The 19,230-nt window shown below is 43.2% G+C and overlaps 2 protein-coding genes across 8 annotated transcripts; one reads left to right on the forward strand and one right to left on the reverse strand.

Annotated features, from left to right (window-relative positions):
* Window positions 1-584: 584 nt before the first annotated feature.
* Window positions 585-7,036, forward strand: LOC105274475 (DNA topoisomerase 1). 3 transcript variants are annotated; one of them, XM_011330637.3, is made up of 12 exons: window positions 585-865; window positions 1,153-1,192; window positions 1,746-2,109; window positions 2,206-2,540; window positions 2,616-2,755; window positions 2,831-3,031; window positions 3,116-3,286; window positions 3,364-3,452; window positions 3,903-4,876; window positions 5,040-5,490; window positions 5,658-5,807; window positions 6,015-7,026. In XM_011330637.3, exons 1-12 carry the CDS (start codon window positions 824-826, stop codon window positions 6,115-6,117), a joined length of 3,060 nt encoding a protein of 1,019 aa, XP_011328939.1. In that variant the 5' UTR covers window positions 585-823; the 3' UTR covers window positions 6,118-7,026. The 3 variants fall into 3 exon arrangements, with proteins under 3 accessions (XP_011328939.1, XP_011328950.1, XP_011328958.1); XM_011330648.3 differs by having other exon boundaries at window positions 3,119-3,286; XM_011330656.3 differs by lacking the exons at window positions 585-865; window positions 1,153-1,192; window positions 1,746-2,109; ... (3 more) ...; window positions 3,116-3,286; window positions 3,364-3,452 and adding an exon at window positions 3,532-3,749 and having other exon boundaries at window positions 6,015-7,036.
* Window positions 7,037-9,750: 2,714 nt separating this feature from the next.
* Window positions 9,751-19,129, reverse strand: LOC105274540 (eukaryotic translation initiation factor 4E-binding protein Mextli). Of its 5 annotated transcripts, none has more exons than XR_003406744.1 (11): window positions 19,002-19,129; window positions 16,862-16,977; window positions 16,570-16,710; window positions 16,275-16,444; window positions 15,936-16,131; window positions 15,561-15,632; window positions 14,446-14,506; window positions 13,880-14,174; window positions 13,419-13,695; window positions 11,670-13,194; window positions 9,751-11,580 (listed from the first exon to the last, which is right to left on the reverse strand). XR_003406744.1 is itself a non-coding variant. In XM_011330774.3 (11 exons), exons 2-11 carry the CDS (start codon window positions 16,968-16,970, stop codon window positions 11,476-11,478), a joined length of 1,548 nt encoding a protein of 515 aa, XP_011329076.1. In that variant the 5' UTR covers window positions 16,971-16,977; window positions 19,002-19,129; the 3' UTR covers window positions 9,751-11,475. The 5 variants fall into 5 exon arrangements, 4 of the variants coding, with proteins under 4 accessions (XP_011329076.1, XP_011329093.1, XP_011329084.1 ...); XM_011330774.3 differs by having other exon boundaries at window positions 13,073-13,194; XM_011330791.3 differs by lacking the exon at window positions 19,002-19,129 and adding an exon at window positions 18,478-18,655 and having other exon boundaries at window positions 13,073-13,194.
* Between the last annotated feature and the right edge of the window lie 101 nt (window positions 19,130-19,230).

Raw genomic sequence — 19,230 nt, forward strand, 5'->3', positions numbered from 1 at the left:
CTCAGTTCGTTCATTTCGTGACTCTCCAGTGAATAAGAGAGCAATAGAGTACTCTGGATCTATCCTCGACAATCTTGCGCTCTCGAGAATTCCGAGAACAGTTAACCTCTTTACGTGGACAGAAGCCTCGTATTCGCCGAAGGAAATTTCTCCCTGATTCTCGTGCGAGACGCATATTTATCATTTTTATCCTTGGACTCGATTTTAGTTGACGCGAAACAAGAAAATTAATCGAAGTAAATCGGCAACGGTGAATCAAATTCGATTGCGTCGAGTGCGAGTTGCTTGGATATCGCTCTCAACATTAAATCGCGCGGTATACGGGGCAAAATTCCGTATGGCGCGCATCCGCTACATCGAAAATTCAAGACTCGCCGACGTAGTCACACCGGTTTCAACCTGCCCAGCGGTGAATGACTCACGACGAGTCTGACGATTGTCCGACTCGGATTACGAGGGCGCTGCGACGGAGACGGTGCGGAGCGAGGACGCGCGTGCGCGCTCGCACGTTTCTGGCACTTAGGCTGGGTGCGCGACGTTCCGACGCGCACGGAGACGGACTCGCGGACCAGTCTTTCGGCGGAGGTAGCGTGGGGTGGACATGTCGCAGCGAGACTGAGCGCAGTAAGTGAACCTCTTCTCTCGGTTGGTGGCAAAGCAACGAATCAAGAGTTGCGGCTGGCCGTTCGCGTATGCTAGACCGTGCCTGCGGCTGCGAGCCACAAGATTTGCATCTCCCTCGGTGGTAGCGGCGTTACTACCTCTCGCCCGCGTTCCCTGCAGTCTGTCGGATCGCGTATACACACACGTCTGTGTCGGAGAAATGGAGCTGGAGCAGGCGACGCCGCAGGTAAACGCGGATCCGGTAAGTGTGCATTTCGCATGCGGACGAGTCGCCGCGGCGACGTACGTGCGCATTTTCGCGATAGTCGGCCGTGCGAGGGCCCTCGCCTCTTGGTCGTCGCACGGCCGTGCCGACGCGAAATTTTTCTAAGTCCCAAAATGGCGTCTGCGACTAAGTCCTACCGTGGCGCGAGCAAGAGTGCCTCCGTGGCCAGCCGTGTGGACGCTAGGTTCGATTGATGCGAGCGTCCATTGTTTTTGTACCGTTTTGTCCACGGTCACTCCACGAGCTTGTATCATTTGTTTCAGGAGAAGAAGGCCAAGGAGAGCGGCGGCATTTCCGGAAATGGTAAGTGCCTTTACTCGCCCGTATGAAAGCGGATGCACGAACGTTTTACCGATGACCGATCTCATGATACGGTGATACGGTTAAGTTGAGCGACAGCGCCTTGCGATGATTCAAGTGATCATGAAACAACACGTGGTCCGTTCTCACGAGCACCGCCGGAAGGCGGATTCTTCATTCTCTTTTGTGGACTCGCCTTTCCTTTTTTTCTTTTTTGAACGCGCCAACTCGATGAAAATTTCGAAACAAGTGCACGATAAAAATTCTAGCGACGAGAATTCAAATTTGTATAAAGATATATTTCCGATTTCGCTGGTAGATAAAACGCGATATTTTATATTTATTTAGGCGACTATAAAATAATTTTTATAGTAATAATTTTTTTTGTGATACACGTTTGAAGAAATATAGATAGTTTTTACTTTGATGCCCTGCAAATTTCGGTTTAGTAGTTTCTACAAAGGTCTGAAAATGTGCAGTCAAAATTAACCTGTTAGTTATGGTCAGTTAAAAATTTTATTACTAATAAATTTGATTTTAATTTTAATTTTAATAGACCATATCAATGGAATGTCCAATGGCTTTGACAAGAAGAGGGAACACAAGTCTGAGCACAAAGACAAAGATCGGTCTCACAAATCAGATCATAAGGATAAGGAGAGGAGCAAAGACAAGGAAAGAAATCACAAGAGCGAACATAGGGACAAGGATAAGGACAGGCACAAACATAGTTCAAGTTCCGTTAAGGATAAGGAGAAACACGATAGCAGCAGTAAAGATAAAGACAGAAAGAGCTCCTCCTCGAGCAAGGACAAGGAGCATAAAAGCAGTAGCTCATCCAGCAAGGATAAAGATAAGGACAAGAGCAAGGAGAAGGATCATCATCACAAGTCCAGCTCGAGTTCAAAGGACAAAGACAGGTAAGATACAAGGAAAAAGATTGTTGTAACATTAAAATACAGATGCTGATGTATATATTTATCTATATAATTAAATATCCATGTAAAACATTTCAGACATCATAGCAGCTTTAAGGATAAAGATGGCTCCGGCAAGGACAAGGACAAGGACTCAAAGAGCAAGGATAAGCATAGACACAGCAGTTCGTTGAACTCTAGCTCGCGTGACAAGGACAAAGACCGAAATATTTCCAAGGACAAGGAGAAGGAGAGCAAGAAGCACTCGTCGGAAAAGGACAAGGAGAGACATTCCACTTCTCATTCTTCGGGCGACAAGGAGAAGCATCGCTCGTCGGAGAAGGACAAGCACAGGGAGAGCTCGTCCAGCAAAGACAAAGACAAGCACCGCCATGAAAAGGAGAAAGACCGTCACCGACACGACAAGGACAAATGTAAGGCATCCCGTCGAAGTCTCTTTCGTGCGCTCGCTTTGCCTCGTTTAACCTAATCTCGGTCTAAATTCGCAGCCAAGCATCGCGACGACAGGGAGAAGAAGGAGAAGGACAGGGAGGAGACTAAAGTTAAGGAGGAAGTGCTCGTGAAGACGAATCACACGATTAACGAAGGATTTCACTATAATTTGAATATCAAGCCGGAACCGAAGGAGGCGAGTTTGTGTGCATGAAGTCTCGTCGGTCGCGCTCGAAGAACGGGATTTGCTAATGTAAAAGTGTCCTTGCAGGAGTCCATGCTTGCGGAAGCAGAAGACGACGATGACAGCGGTGGCGAGCGACCGCTCTACATCAAGGAGGAGGATGACGATGAGGAAATGAAGGAGGAGGACGTTAACTTGGATTCGACCGACGGAAACGATACCAGACTGTCGGATCTGCATAATACGACCCTGAAGACGGAAGAAGAGTCGGAGGAGGATAAACCATTGGTGAGATTCGGTTCAAGCATATTTCTCGGAATATTGTTATTCTCTGATGCAATTTAAAATTGTAATTAAATTGCATATTTGAAGCAGTCTGCAAGGTCAAAGCAGTCACCGAGCGTGAAAAGGAAAATCGAGTCGGACGAAGACGAAGACGTTCCGCTGTCGACGCGCAAGAAGTCCAAGAAAACTCCGTCGAAGACCAAGAACAAGAAACGGAAGCACGGGGACGATGACGATTCCGACGTCGAAGAAGTACAGGTAATACTTTATTTTGAGATGAACTCCTTGATTAAATTAAGCATGGACCGAAGGACATATTTATTTATTTGTTATAGAAACCAAAGAAGAAGAACTCAAAGACGAGAGGAGAAGGCGGTAGTCCGAGAAAGAAGAAGCAGGAGGAGGAACAAGAGGTTTGGAAGTGGTATGTAATATTTCAAGTTCCCCGCCGAGATGTCACGTGACCTGGCTAGACTATCCCTAGAATTTGGATGAGGCCGTGTATAACCTATATATTTCTCAGCTACTCTCGTTTCGCTCGTCGGGATGTCGCAATAAAATATGCATATCTTGTGTGCGCGTATTCTACATGAATGTAGGGTGCAATGAAAATTTTTATAAAACTCACGGCCCATTTTTTGAGAAGAAATTTCTTACTCCACGCCAGAATTAGTTCTGTCGCACATGATTACAAGATTGAGAGAAACGAAGCAACTTTAAGGTTAAGATTGCCCATTGCATTATCGATATCGAATTTCGTGCAGACCGTAGCGCACTCGCTTCACATATGTAACATAACCTTGTTTCGCATTATGTAAGCTTAGATTTAACATCGTGCATTTTAAACCGTGCGTGTTGAAAAATTGTTTTCAAGGTGGGAAGAGGAAAAGAAGACTGATGGCACAAAGTGGCATTTCCTGGAGCACAAGGGACCGGTGTTCGCGCCCTCGTACGATCGCCTGCCGCCCACCGTGAAGTTCTACTACAACGGCAAGGAGATGAAGCTGAGCGAGGAAGCGGAGGAGGTCGCGACCTTCTACGCGCGCATGCTGGACCACGATTACACGACCAAGGAGGCGTTCAACAACAACTTCTTCCACGACTGGCGAGAGGTGATGACTGAATCGGAGCGCGCGAGGATCACCGATCTGTCCAAGTGCAACTTCAAGGAGATGCACACGTACTTCCTGCAGAAGAGCGAGGAACGCAAGGCGATGAGCAAGGAGGAGAAACAGAAGATCAAGGAGAAGAACGAGGAGATCCAGAAGGAGTACGGCTTCTGCAGTATCGATGGCCACAAGGAGAAAATCGGTAACTTCAAGATCGAGCCGCCCGGCTTGTTCAGGGGTCGTGGCGAGCATCCCAAGATGGGTAAACTGAAGAAGCGAGTGCAGCCCGAGGACGTGCTGATCAACTGCTCGAAAGATTCCAACATACCGAAACCGCCACCTGGCCACAAGTGGAAGGAAGTGCGGCACGATTCTAACGTCACGTGGCTCGCGTCCTGGACCGAGAACATTCAGGGCCAAGTGAAGTACATCATGCTGAATCCATCCAGCAAGCTCAAGGGTGAGAAGGACTGGCAGAAGTACGAAACGGCGCGGAAGTTGGCGCAGTCCATCGATAAGATTCGCGCCGAGTACCGAGAGGATTGGAAGAGTAAAGAGATGCGCATCAGGCAGCGTGCCGTCGCCCTCTACTTCATTGACAAGCTGGCCCTGAGAGCTGGTAACGAGAAGGATGAGGATCAGGCGGACACCGTGGGCTGCTGCTCGTTGCGAGTGGAACACATCAAGCTGCACGAACAAAAGGATGGAAGAGAATACGTGGTTGTGTTCGACTTCTTAGGTAATTATAGTGTCCAAATTATCACATGCGAAGTCTTAAGTTTTAACATAAACATATATAATTATTTTTAATTTAAATTATTTTACATTTTATATTGAATGATTATTTTTTACTTCTAGGTTTTATTAATTCTTCATGAGATCTTTATTAATCTTTTACACAGGTAAAGATTCTATACGATATTACAACGAGGTACCGGTCGAGAAGCGCGTGTTCAAGAACCTTCAGCTCTTCATGGAGAACAAGTCGCCCAACGACGATCTGTTCGATCGACTCAATACCACCGTGATGAACAAACACCTGAACGAGCTAATGGAAGGTCTCACCGCTAAAGTATTCAGAACTTACAACGCGTCGTGGACGCTGCAGCAGCAGCTTGACAAGCTGACGGACCCGAACGACACGGAGGCGGAGAAGATCCTCGCGTACAACCGTGCCAATCGCGCCGTCGCCATACTGTGTAACCATCAGCGTTCCGTACCAAAGACGCACGCAAAGTCCATGGAGAACCTGAAAGTGAAGATCGAAACCAAGAAGGAGGCGATAGCCGAGTGCGAGTTGCAAGTGAAGGATGCGAAACGCGATGCGAAGCATGGCTCGGTGAAGGAAAAAGTGTACGTTGTGCTTAAACGTTGAAACGTTCGTTTCATCAAACGTGAATTGCTTCCAAATTTGTCAATTTGGAATTTGTTTTAATATTCTCTCATCCGGATTTTAAATTACAATTACCGCGTGTCACGTACAAATGCACAGATATTAATTGCTCGTTACGCTCGTGCAGGGTGTATGAGAAGAAGAAGAAACAGCTGGAAAGATTAAAGGAGCAATTGACGAAGCTGGAGGTCCAGGCGACTGACCGAGAAGAGAACAAGGAGATCGCGCTGAGTACCTCCAAGCTGAACTATCTCGATCCCAGGATTTCTGTCGCATGGTAAGTACATTTTTCTTCGTGACATTTGTAACTGCCGTTTGCTCAGCTTTGCATAATTTTTCATCCTGACGTTATATCTTGAAAATATAATTCCGTTACGTTTGTTCCTGTCTGTGAGAATTATTAATATTTTTATTTCTTCAATAGTGCGCTTCGCGCGCTACTTTTATCGTTTACACGATTTTACGAGCGCCTACAATCTTCCAGGTGCAAGAAGCACAATGTTCCGGTCGAGAAGATATATAACAAGACTCAAAGGGACAAGTTCCGATGGGCGATAGATATGGCGGGACCCGACTACGTCTTTTAACCCTGTAGGACATCATCATTATCAATGTCGTTGTCGCCGTCGTCGCTGTCATCGTCATCGTCGTCATCGTCATCATTGCCGTCGTCGTCGTCATCGTCATGTGTCGGTCTACGAGGAGACATCTCCCGCTGACATTACATGTAGTGAATTTTACGTTCTAGCGAGAAGCTAGGAAACTTCTTAACGAAGAAAAGAAAGAGGGAGGGAGGAAAAAAATAGAATGAACAGTGTGAACGGTACGGAAAATTTTTTACACTTACGAAATACGAATGTGAGAAAGTGTGGGAACATATTTTCTATAGAACGATACACGGCGCGTGCGTTTAAAAGAAAAAAAAATCACGAGTAGCAGCAGCGACCTGTACAATCTGGTGATATCATTAGAGTACGATGTGCGCCCGTCAAGTCAGTTTCAAAGTCGATCGCGCGCGCGTGTTTGCTCCGGCGTGTGCCCGATCTCGCCGCCGGCAAACTGTTTTATTCGCCACGTCCCCGTGGCCGGTACGTCTGCGTATGTACAGCTTATTGCTCCGAACTGATAAAATCCTGAATGTCGAAGAAGTAGTAGCGAATAAATGAGTGTAATTGTTTTCAAACAATGAGCGTAATCCTCATTCGTTTAGGTAGAAATTTGATTCCGACGGTGTAGGAGAGTAATAGCATCGAATTCGTGCAGAAGCGTCTAAAAAAAAATTCATAGGGCATGCACGCAGCGGCAGATCGATTGGTTGATTGTTTGTTGATCGATCGATCGGTCCCGCAACAGTCGCGAGACGATTGCACTCGTCTCGCGTTAAACGTGGCTGCGCGAACACGTACGGCAAGACGTAGCTGCGTTTTTGTACATACATAGTTGATATTCGTACGAGAGAGTGAGACACACGAGAGGCACCGCATTAATATGAAGAAGGAAACAAAGGAAAAAAAAAGAAAAAAAAAGTGGAGCTACAGAAATCCGGGAGGTGGCAGCTGATGAATTTTATATTCTCTTTAAACATATATACACACACACAGAACTCACTCCCACGCATATATACTTATTTCTCTCATAAATGTATGATAACGTCATTCATTATCACATATACATTTTACAGCATCGTGTACGAAGACATTATACATGTACGTAGAAAATATTCTCGATATTGTGCATTACTTTTTTTATATGACAAACGAAAAATAGGAGAAGAGAGGCGTGTGTGAAGTTAGCAAATTTTCGCGTGGGATTCATCGTCCCTTCCCCCCATTCTCCCCATCTTTATCGCCCCAGAAAAGATATAAAAATGGGATAATATAAAAATGCGGGCATGCATACATATATATGTATGTATATATATTTACATATGCATATAAATATAATATTTAAATATATATACATATATATGCATAAATATATTTAAGTGAATTATCGCTTTTAGCGATTTATGTTTTATAAAGATGATGTCGGCTATAAAAACGAAGAAAAAAAAAATAATAAACGAGAGACGTATCGTATCCTTTGATTTCTTAGCGTTATTTGCACAATTTCGCGCTGACCTTGCTTGGAATCAGGCAGAATATTAGCATACATGCATACGCATGCGCGTATGCACGTGTGCGTGTATGTACGTGCACGCACATACGCGCATATATTTTACACTCACTTGACGATAATAAGATAATGAAATGTAGCCGTTAAGCTTTCCATTCTCACAGTCTCGAATCAAGACGTATGGCGCATGTGCTTAATACATAAAAGGCGTATACATACATACATATATATATATATATATATATACACACACACACATATAGATATACTTCTAGTAGAGAACTCGTATTTCTTGCTTTTCTTGTTTAGTATTTTTACGTCGCGAGCCAAGTAGGTGGAAATGTCTCGATTTGCATCATGCGAATTACGGTCGACGCCGGATTTATCAATACACGAAATTTTAAAGAGCAGATCCCATTATTATTATTATATTATCTCGCATTATTATATATTATCTCGTATTTTTATAATAGATTATTTTCCATGTCATTATTTTTCACGTCATTATATTCTTCAGAAAAACAGTGGAAGTGATTATTTAATCTTCGCCCGCGATATCGTGGTGAAAGTCCGGCTCTGATCGTGATAGATCTATTATTATTATTTCATTGACAGCGTGTACATAGAAGACACCGCTTGTTTCCGATCTGCTGCTGATAATAGAAGCGTCGAAGCTTAAAAAAAAAGAAAGAGACGAATCCGTATATCGGTCGCAGAGTGCCGGCAAAGTTTCTCCAGAGTTCCAGTCGCGAAGTTCTCGCTTCATTCTGCGTCGTTTTTGCAAACGTTCTTAACTCGTCTTTGTCATTATATTTCCATGCGCATGCTTTGTACCTCAACATATGGTCGAGTATGCTGAAGCACATTCTCGATAGTTTCGCTGAAGAGTCACCACCGTTTAACGGCTCTCGCCGCGTTCTGCGAAGCATGATAAAAAAAATAATGAAGAATGATCAGCGTGAATCATCACGGTCGCGACCGTGACTTTTACGGAGAAATCTTCGCGGGCACTCGGCGCATCGCTCAGAGTGCGAATTGTGTTCTGAGAGAGACGAGGAACAATATCTTTGTATGTCACGTGCGCACGTCTTAGAAATAAATAAACGAGCAGTTTAATGCGTAATCGTAAAAGATATGTTAAGTAACACGTAAGTAAACCCGGGAAAGTTTGTAACGCTCTGCGTACATCGGGGTGCACACCGGATCGCGCAATTCGAAGCCGTCTTGAAACCGGGGGGGCAGGACAGCGAACAATCGTTTATCAATCGTTAAACAATCATTCGACGCACATAAAAAGTAATCATTTTGAGTAACGCAGGAAAAGAAAGCCAGCAGATCTCCCTTTTGTTCGTTTGGCGTCTCGCGCCATGTGTTACGTATGATTTCTCGCACGCGACACACTAGTAGGCGTTTTACCGGTTATCGCTAGATGAGCTGTTATTTATTATGTAATAGACGCGTTATCTCTCGCTCTCTCTTTCTCTCTGTCTCTCTTTTGTTATGCGTGAGTCAGCGAACTATGATTTTTCGTGTCCACTAGGCAATGGCACGTTACCGTGAAGCGTGAAAAGAGAGAAGAACGTTACGTTACGTTACGTGTGCGCTCTACTGGCTAGCCGAGATTGATTTCCGACTGGACTACAAAACTCTATGTATAATTATTGATGTTTTTTCGTGAGTAAAACGAGACCGCTCGCGAAACGAGTTAGCGATCGTAAGCGTCGCGCGAGGAGAGACTAAAAGAGGCGGCGGCAGAAGGAGAGAAAGGAGATGAAAAAGAAGAGAAAAAAAAACGAGTTAATCGGCGAGTGCAAGCCTTCGTCGAACACTGCTAAGGTTTTTAACTTTTACAAAGAGACTCGAGTAAGAGTGCAATTGATATTTAGTACAATTTTCTGAGCCCGCGCGCGGCGGAAGGTATATATATATGTGTACGTTTCAGTGATTATCTCACATCGATACATATATATAAATATATTATTATTGGAATAATAAAAGAAACTTAGTGCCGGATTGCACGGTCGATTTTATTGTCACACCAGCTCACGCGAGAGAGGCGTTTCTTTCTCTCTTAGGAAAGGGAAGGAGACAGAGATACACTCCCATACGTGTCCGACTTTGTTGATTTATTATATTATAAACGACAAAGTACAATAATACAATGTAGTAGTATCATTATTACTGCGCAATTAGTTAGAGACAATAGAAATAAATTATACATAATTTAATCGAGAAGTAAATAATAATAATAGAGTGTATATAAATCCGTAATAAATATTAAATTGTGTAAAAACTTAAAAACGAACGTAAGTGTTTCAGACAAGTTGTACAGTAAAATTCCACGGTGCACGAGGAAGTTGCGTTTCTTGCTCGCAAAAACGCGTGTCAGAGGCCAAGTGATTGATTATGCGATTATAGCAAAAAATAACAATATCGCGGAATAAGAAAGTGTCTTTCCCCTCTTTCAAATTCTTGCTCGACATTCAACGTATCAAATAAAGATAATGCGCTGCATATGTTTCTGAGTTTCTCAGAACAGCAGAACAAGAATCGCATCAAGAGATTAAACTAAAAAACCGTAGAAAAAAGATGCAACAAAGTTTAGTATGTGAGAAACTGTTCTCACGATGTGCCACGGTTGCGTGATGCGAAATTATAAGAAACAAAAAAAGATGTTAGCGCTGTCAGGTAATCCTCATCCTCACGTATATACTGCACGCAGCGCGAGAACGCTTTTAATGTATTATATATAAAATATAAATCTATCCTTTTTCTTCTCTTTTTTTTTGTTTTTTGGTTATTGCGTCACAGCAGAATAAAAATATCAGAACGGTAGTTCCTATGCATTCAGATAGGTAGACTAGACTATGCTAAATCACGGTTCAATCTTTCTCCGTAAAACGCAAATTCAAAACCCCCCCCGAAATCGCGAAAGAAACTCGGAATCACCCCCCCCACAGTAGCTATTTACAAGTCGTGTTACAAAATCCGAGAACCGTTCTTGTAACGCGTCACTCCTCATCGTAATCTCCCCTTAAAGTACGTATTAGTCTTTCACGATTAATCCTTATCAAGACCGAGACACATCCCCCTCCGATTTGATTAAACGAGCAGCGAAATCGCAATTACGTGATCTCGTTCGTAAAAAAGATGTTCCTCTCCGTCTTCAAAAACGCAAATCCTAACTCGGTCTACCGCTACTAACTTATCGCAACTATGTATCGATACGAAAAAATTAACAGATGTCTTTCTGTGTACGTGTATATGTGTGTATGTGCATGTGTGTATGTACGTGTGCGGTTTCAACAAAAGCGTGTAATCTCGCAGCTTTCTTTTTAAACTAACACAACTGATATGACGTGTTCTTGGCTCCGTGCTTCGAAATCGTCCACGCGAGAACTGCACTCGCGCAACAGGTCCGGTTGCAGGAAGGCAAGCAGAACGTGTGATCTCGCGTACGCATATAGTTTTCCCACTCGAAATAAATAGAACATTTTTCACTCTAATGACTAGCGTAATCGATCGCTTCTCAAGCGCGTGTCCGACGACGACTCGCGGATTCAGCTGCGGATCTCGTAAATGCTTTGCGAGCAGCGACGCGTTCCTCGAGAGACCAATCGGCAATTGTACACACGCGTCTCCGCGGGCCTTTCCCTTCGAGGGAGCATCCTTCTTGCTCAAAGAGAGGGTGAAGAAACGGAGAAACGCGCCGTTAAATCTCTCGCAACGGCGACCGGCACAACGCTACCACACGCGTCATTCTCTGAATTCTTTGCCACCAAGACGGGTGAAGGATAACGGGAGAGAAACGACGGGTCTTGACCTCAGCCTCACTCGGGGTCGGTTTCCGCTTCGCCAATCGGCAGTATCGCAACGGGACCAGCAGCTGCTAATTTGGCTTTGTACGCCTCCGGTTCGAACCAGCGAATCGGCGCCTGTTGGAAGAAAGCGATTAGTTCTTCCTTCCGTTCGGTTCTCCGTGGTGAGAACTTTAGGAAAGCGGGTGTGGCTCTTCACCTCTTACCTCTCGTTACGTTACAAGCGGGTCATGCTTCGGTCGGTTCGCTTGGAAAGCCAAATGTGTTAGATTTGCTCGTTCGGGGGCACATGCAAACACGTGCGACGCGTTCCGGCACGTTGGTTTACACGGTACCTTTCCGCTTGCCGAGTAACGTGCTAACGCGCCGATGATGATGATGATCAAGGGTATTTTACAGCGTTAGTATATCGGTTAAAGTACACAGTTTAGTTTAGGAAACATCATCTCATTTTGCAAGCTCACGTTGAGATTTTCCTACAGCATGCTACAGTCGCCGGTGAGAAAAAAGCACCCTGTAAATTTGCGCTTCACTAAAAGCTCGCTCTTCGGAGGCGGGCCAGCAGAAAGCAAAGACTCGATGAAAAAGTTTAATGTAATATGCATTTATTAATACAGCGCGTATATGAGTTGGACACACTAGTCTTATTAGTCTCTTGTACACAAGATGACACAAACACATCTCATTTGTAAATAATCTTGATGCTTTAACAGTCGAAGAAGAGAGGAGAGAGATAGAAACAAGAAATATAACAAAATAAATTCTTCTATAATAATAATATAGGAACAAGAAATATAAGAAAATATAATCATTATAAAAAAAGCTTTTTAAACTAGATCTCTGAATACTACGCGAAGTAACTCCTCTCGTGAGCTACAAATGCGAAACATCTACTTAACGTCTATCCTAACGTAACAAGTCGATTCAGTCTTCATTCAGACTGCGCTTCTTTCTCGAGTCAAACGCAACGCGAAACCCCTATTCCGGATCACACTTCGAGCATGCAATCATATAATCAATCGCTTGTTTTTTTCCTCGATGCGCCGTCTCTTTGAAAATAATCGTATAAGCGCGTCGAAGTGTAGAAAAAAAATATCACATGTCACGAGATTGGTTTGCATTCTCTTTGGTCTCAAGTGATTCCTTAAAATTTCTCTCTACTCTACCGCAGGAAACCCCTATCTAGTCCTTCAATTGCAACGTCACGTATCGCGAGGAGTCGATTCCACGATGAACTTCCCTTCTCGACATACGGATATTGAGATTCATCGTTTCAGATTCACGCTTGCCAATAGTCTTCGTCGATTATCCTCAAATCAATTACTCGGTTAAGTAATCAATCGTTAATCGTCAAATAAGACAAGTCTCAGCGTCATTCATCTAGCGTCTGGATTCGTGCGATTAAGAAACGTAATACACTCGCATCACACACAATCTCGCAAACACTAATCTCCACTCCCGGCGAGAAGTTAATGTATTACGGTGAGAATTATCGCGTATGCGGTGTACGCGTGCGTCTATGAGAGTATTAAATCGCAGCGTTGCAAGGGAAACCAATGCGGAAGGTATTGCACGGTATGTGATTAGCGTTCCTGTCGCATAGCGGTACCTTACGAACTATATTGGGACATTCCTTCTGTATGCGCGTCCAGTCGGCGGGGGGCCGCTTCGCGTACGGGCCCGATGCGCATAGCAGCAAAAACTCGTACGTGAGTTCTCGTGTTTCTGGAACTGAGCGAGTAGAATTCAACAGAATTACGTATTTGTCAAAACACATTTGGTTTCAATACAATCTAGTTTAGGCCCATCTTGTTTCAGGTCAGTGGAATCAGAATCGAGGTAACCCGGACGTAAATTATTAGTAAACGTGGGGAAGAAGGTGAGATTGGCCAGAGTAAGACTGTACTTTTCAGATTTAAACGTGATGATATTTTCTTTTCTTTGAATTTGAATACCTGGTTGAGTTAAGCCTTGCTCCTCGGAGATCGGGCGGGGCTTGTAAGTTTCTTCGCTCTCCGAGGAAGTCGCGGCGCTATCCACACTCAACTCTCGGCCCAGAGCGGAAGAAGCGTTCACGTTGTCCAACGGCGACAACGGCGTACGGGGAATATTTGGGGTGGAGGTGGTGGTCACGCAGAAGCTGGGGTCGTCCTCGTAGTTGAAGTATTCGATTCCGCTGGTGAAGTTCTCGGAGTCGCCCAGAAAGTGCTCGTCCAGTACCAACTTCGCCGTCTGCGTCGTGTATATAGACGAAATCGAATAAAACAAATAGAATAATGACAATATGAATAATCGAGAAGTAGAACTGGGCATTGATCAAAATAAAATTAATCTTGTACATTTGATTTAGCTAAAATTGATGTCTGCTCGAGTCAAAATATGAATTTCGTAACGAGATGTGCGAGTTTGTTTTTACCCTGACAAGGTCGAGATTGCAGCCGGTAATTTTAAGGGATTGGTTGCCGACGGTGACCGTGTACTTGTATTCGCCTATGCTGGCGTCGTTGGTGGAGAAACTGTGCAGGAGAGAGGATCGCAGACGAGAATTGTGCTGCTGAGTATGCTGCAGCCGATTGCTCTCGTCCGACGCGCTGCTATTCAGCGAGGAACTGGAACCACCCATGGCCCCCTTCTCGCCGCCGGAGTTCTGCTCCAGCCTCACTGGCGATGCATTTCGTTGTATCGTATCTTTGATTAAGTCCTTCGCATAACTGGCAAGAACCAATAACAAATATAAGAGATTGCAACAATCGAATCGCTGATGTAAAATATAGTACTATCAAATAAATTTAAATTTTAGATTTTATATGAATTTTTATATTATATTTATACTCAATAATGTATTAATAGATTATTCGACTTTATTAGTTAAATAATCTCGAATACCGTAAAACATTTAGTAATAAATAAATTCAAACTAATGAAATAAATATAATTTAGATTTATAGATATTTCTTATTATATAAATTTACTGGGACGTACTGAATCTTGTCCTCGGACGTTCCCGTGATTTGGACAAGTCGTTCTTTAGCTCCAGGGTTTACTATAAACCAAGATAAAAGTATCAGTGGCAGCCTCAACAATATCAATATTCATTAAAAGTTCATTAAAAACGTGAGTTACATCGTTAAGTTCTTTTACACAAGTCTATTGGCACAGTTAATGTGTTAAAAAAACAAGACGTGATATTAAATTAAGTTAAATTAAAATTACTGTTAAGGTATCGCCAAGCAAAGTAAGTGTACTATTATATATTTAATCAATATCGTGGAAAAGCTCAAGTATGAGACACTCGCTGGCCGTATTCAACGAGACATTTAGGAACGAAAATATATCGTCTGGTTTGTGCACTTTAGACTTTCTAGTTACGTACTCTATTAATAGAGATATCAAAGTATTAAAATTCGATGCCAACCTTCCTATCCACGTGGGGGCTGCGATGTGCGCGATCGACCGATCAACCTGGTGTTTGTTAATAACTGGTAACGTAACGTAATATCCCTATTCGGTTCTGAAAGTTGCGCATATTCAAACGCACAACGTTCAAACGCTGTTAAAGGGACACATTCCACAATAGCTGACACAATTTGCAAGTGTTGTGCATCAGTTCGATCGAAACCTTCGCGCGATCTCCTGCTAGACATAGAACCCCCTGATCAAACGGTATAAAAATGCACTCCTCCTGATCAATCTGATGCACAGTTTGAGGTACAGGTTTCCTTGACATCGCATGACAAAAAGCCGACGTGCCTCGCACTTCTCGATTAGTATACTTCGTTGCGGAACTAACACTAGCTCGAGTAGTTCAGCCGATCACGCTGGTTAGAGGGGTAGCTGCTCGTCATGCAAGTTAAAAGTGACCTGATGAAATAAAGTGGCTCTGTGACTGCTCGTTACAAACGTACAGGATCTCGCTGATAAATCGACAAACCAGTCAGAAATACGTCGCGAAATTAAATCTTGATGCTCTCGGGGGTAAAAGAGGGATTAGATATAAAGAGGGAAATGACGGACGGTCGATTGATTAATATCATTCTTGCGATGCGTGACAACAATGCTGTGGCAAGCCATTGGCGGATCATTCATCATAGCTTTACCTCGCTGGAAGGAGATGATCGTCTGGCTGAGCTCTTCTATCATGTGAACCCGCCGCCCTTTTATTCCCATCACTGTATTTTCGTGCAAATTATTTAACAACAGAAAGGGCAACGTACTCGAGGAATCACTAAAAGTATCTCTAACTTGCTCGCACTTTATACAAAAGTCGACTACTTGATTTCAATTCGAAATATCAAATCCGCACTGATCAACATGACGGAAATCAATATATTAAAGGAAATCATTTGTGAATACTGCAACAGATTGCCGAAATCATAGTCAAGCGGTATTTTCATACGTGACGAGGCTCGAGTCGCCTGTTTGAATCGGCGGAAATTTTTATACGATAGATACAGATACGCGAGTCAAGTTACCTTTTCCCGAGTCGCTGTTGCGAATGACGATTTCGTCTTTGCAATAATTTTTCCCCGGTATGCGCGTCGGCTTCGCGAACTTGCCGCTGTTCTTGATCACTTCACCGGGTCCCAGTATTGGCGCCGTGGTGGGCGAGGTCATTCCCAGTAACGGGGACGACAAAGAGTTCGGTGTGTCGGGTACCGCCTCGATTTGCTGATAAAAGGAAAGGTCTGTTTAATCTAACGTGCAACGAAATCTAATTAAATTCGCTTTTTATTCTAAAGAATCATTTAATTTTTTTCTACCAAGAATTATGAGCTACAAAGGAATCATCTTTAATGAAATATTTTACTTACATTGTCTAGGTGCGACAACTTTTGCATGTAATACACGTCCATCGAGTCGGTGTGACGCCATTGTTTCGCTCGCAGCTCGATGAGTTCCAGCAGATGAACCCTGGTCGTCAGATCTAATCTGTCGTCTTGGCTCCCATTCCTGATCGCCACAAAGGCTCGGTCTAGCTGGTCTAAAGTAATAAGATAATTCAGTATTAATTGCGAGGGATATCAAATAAAATTTGCCAAATTGTACGTTTAAAGAAAAGCGCAACTAAATTCAATCAAGTTTGATGTAACTTAAACGTTGTTTTACCTTTGTAAATAGCTTCTAATTGATTGGCGTAGAGTTTCAGATGATTACACATGGAGATTACATTCATTTGCAGCGTTCGGTCATGGAAGCCATTGGTCAGTTGCATAGCAACATTATCGATTAAGGACACTATATCCTCTACTGAAAAATCAGAAAGAAATGCAAAATTTAATTGTTAAAAGAAAAATATAATAGATTATTTATTATGCACGTTTCTAGGATAATAAAAGTCAAAATAAGAGAAAATAAAAAAGTATTCTTGTATAATTCATTTGAATAATAAAATATTTACCAGTCGTGATCCGCCCATCGACGGTCGAGTTGCGCTGGTTAAGCTTAAGCGGCCGTGGTTTCTCGAGCTTCTTCACAGTCCTGGCTCTGTTCAATTGTGCGGTAGCCATTATGATCCTGCAACAAGAATACAATATCAAAATGTAGTGCACAATCAAAATTTTCAATCAAGATCACATTCTCTGCAATTCGAAATGTCCAACAACATCAATTAGAGTTGTTTGATATTAATATTGGTAAATAATTAATGATGTTATTCGAGTATTAATATAATATAATATATTATATCCATATTAATATAATATAAATATAATTAATTAAACAATGCTAGTTAGATTATGTTTAATATGAAAGTATCACATAACATGAATAATTATTATAGTATTAATTCTCTCGCTCTCTCTCTCTGTTAAATTTCAGTTAAATACTACGCCACTGCTTTTCAGATTTACGCATCCCGCGAGTGCATATGAACGTTGCTTATTAAGCAATAGGATTCACTCGCCTTGCTGCAAATCGGAAGTTTTGCTCGCGAAATACAACCAATTATTTTGCTGAATCACATCGCAATGACAAAAATAATTTATACCAACGATCTCGCGACATTTCTTCATCATCGGACGAACAGGGGAAGAATATTATACGGCAAACGAGACATAGTCAGCAGAAAAAAGCAGTGATGGAACATTGAAATTTTCATCCTCCTCTCCTTCTTTCAGATAAAATGATAGTACTTCACATTGAAGTAGTTTCTTCAATATATATTTTTATACGTTGTACAAAAGATTTATATATTTATTGTATTAATTTTACAATTTGCAAGTACGAAACAGTTGATACATAAATATCTTTCCTATCATGGAATTATGTTAAATTTATGAAATTACATACAGGGTATTTCTTATCCACCGCCTACTAAATACAGCATATAGCATTATTCCTTATGGAAAGTTAAGTCGAAAAGTCCTGAACTATTTCTCTTGCGATGCTTAATAAAAGAGATATCCTTAAGTAAATTCCAGCTAATCAGCGCTTGGTCTTTAGAAGTATGCACGCTGTGAGTCGCACTCCTGGTAGTGTGCGTGAGTGCACTTATTACCTGGAATGGGCGGTGGATAAGGAACACCCTGTATGAGCACTACAAGAATTTCGCGCGCTTGTGATAAAAGTTTACGCTCACTGAAGTTAACATTTACTGCCAGTGTCGGTACCTGCGATTTTTAGGGACTTGGGAGCTCCGGAGGCCTTGGTCTTCGGTGCTTTTTCGTTACTGACAATGGGAGAAAGAGTCCGTGCGAGAGAAAGGAGAGCGGAACAACTGGAGTGACGAATACATACGGCGCAGTAAATAAACAGAAACGGAAGAAACGCGAGCGCGACACGCAATTACATTCTCCGAGGGAGAAATACAAACTACATGACGATATTGTTTTGCGGTAGGAATCATTGTTTGCAAATATTTCCTGCGCGAGAAACAGATACATTTGCACTGTCACGAAGAGAGAGAGAGAGGGGAGGGAAGGAAGTTAAATAAAGACGAATGATACTCGAGAGAAAGGAGTGACATTGCGAGAGGAGCGAGGCGAAGAGGGACAACGTCAATTCCGTTCGTTTTACCTGCGCTTTCTTACACTTGGCACAAAATAAATGTATATATTCACGCTCTACTAAGAGAAGCAGAAAAAAGCGAGGATGAAAGAGGGAGATAGAGAGAGACAGAGAATCCAGAAAGTAACAAAAACGGGCCTATTAGCCCAACAGCGGAGAGAAATTATTTCTGGCGTACATGTGTGTGATGTACGAAAATATATCGTACACACATTCACAAGTCACGCGAGAGCGCGCGCACACACACACACACACACAGCAAACACCAGGCAAAACATACGCAGGCGCAAGAGCAACCAGATTGACGTGTCGAGCGAATTGCATCGACAGGCAAATCTTTCTCTCTCTCTTTCTCTCTCCTTCTGTATCCGTCTCTTTTTCTCGCGGCGAAATTCCGGATATGGAAATGTCGTACGCGGAAAACCGCGGCAGTCGAGGCGGCGCGTCGCCGCGACTAAACGCGTATTGCGTGTGCGACGTTAACGATCGAGGAACGCGACGGACGTCGGATCAGAGCCGCGTCGGGGACGTACCTTTCGCGCGATCCACCGCTTCGTCGGCCGTGCAACGGATCAACGACACGCAGATCGTCCGGCTGGGATCGCGAGGATGCGCCGTCGACGTATCGTCGCGAAGATATAGCCGAGCCCCGCGAGATCTGGCGGTCAGTGCGGCCAACGTGACGACCGCGAGCCCAATATTCCCTAGACCGCCGCCCCTAGTTCGGCTCTAGACTAGCCGCGGGTTTCTCGTCTGTAATTT

The sequence above is a fragment of the Ooceraea biroi genome, chromosome 7 (assembly GCF_003672135.1).
Source record: "Ooceraea biroi isolate clonal line C1 chromosome 7, Obir_v5.4, whole genome shotgun sequence".
NCBI classification, from domain to species: Eukaryota; Metazoa; Arthropoda; class Insecta; order Hymenoptera; family Formicidae; genus Ooceraea; species Ooceraea biroi.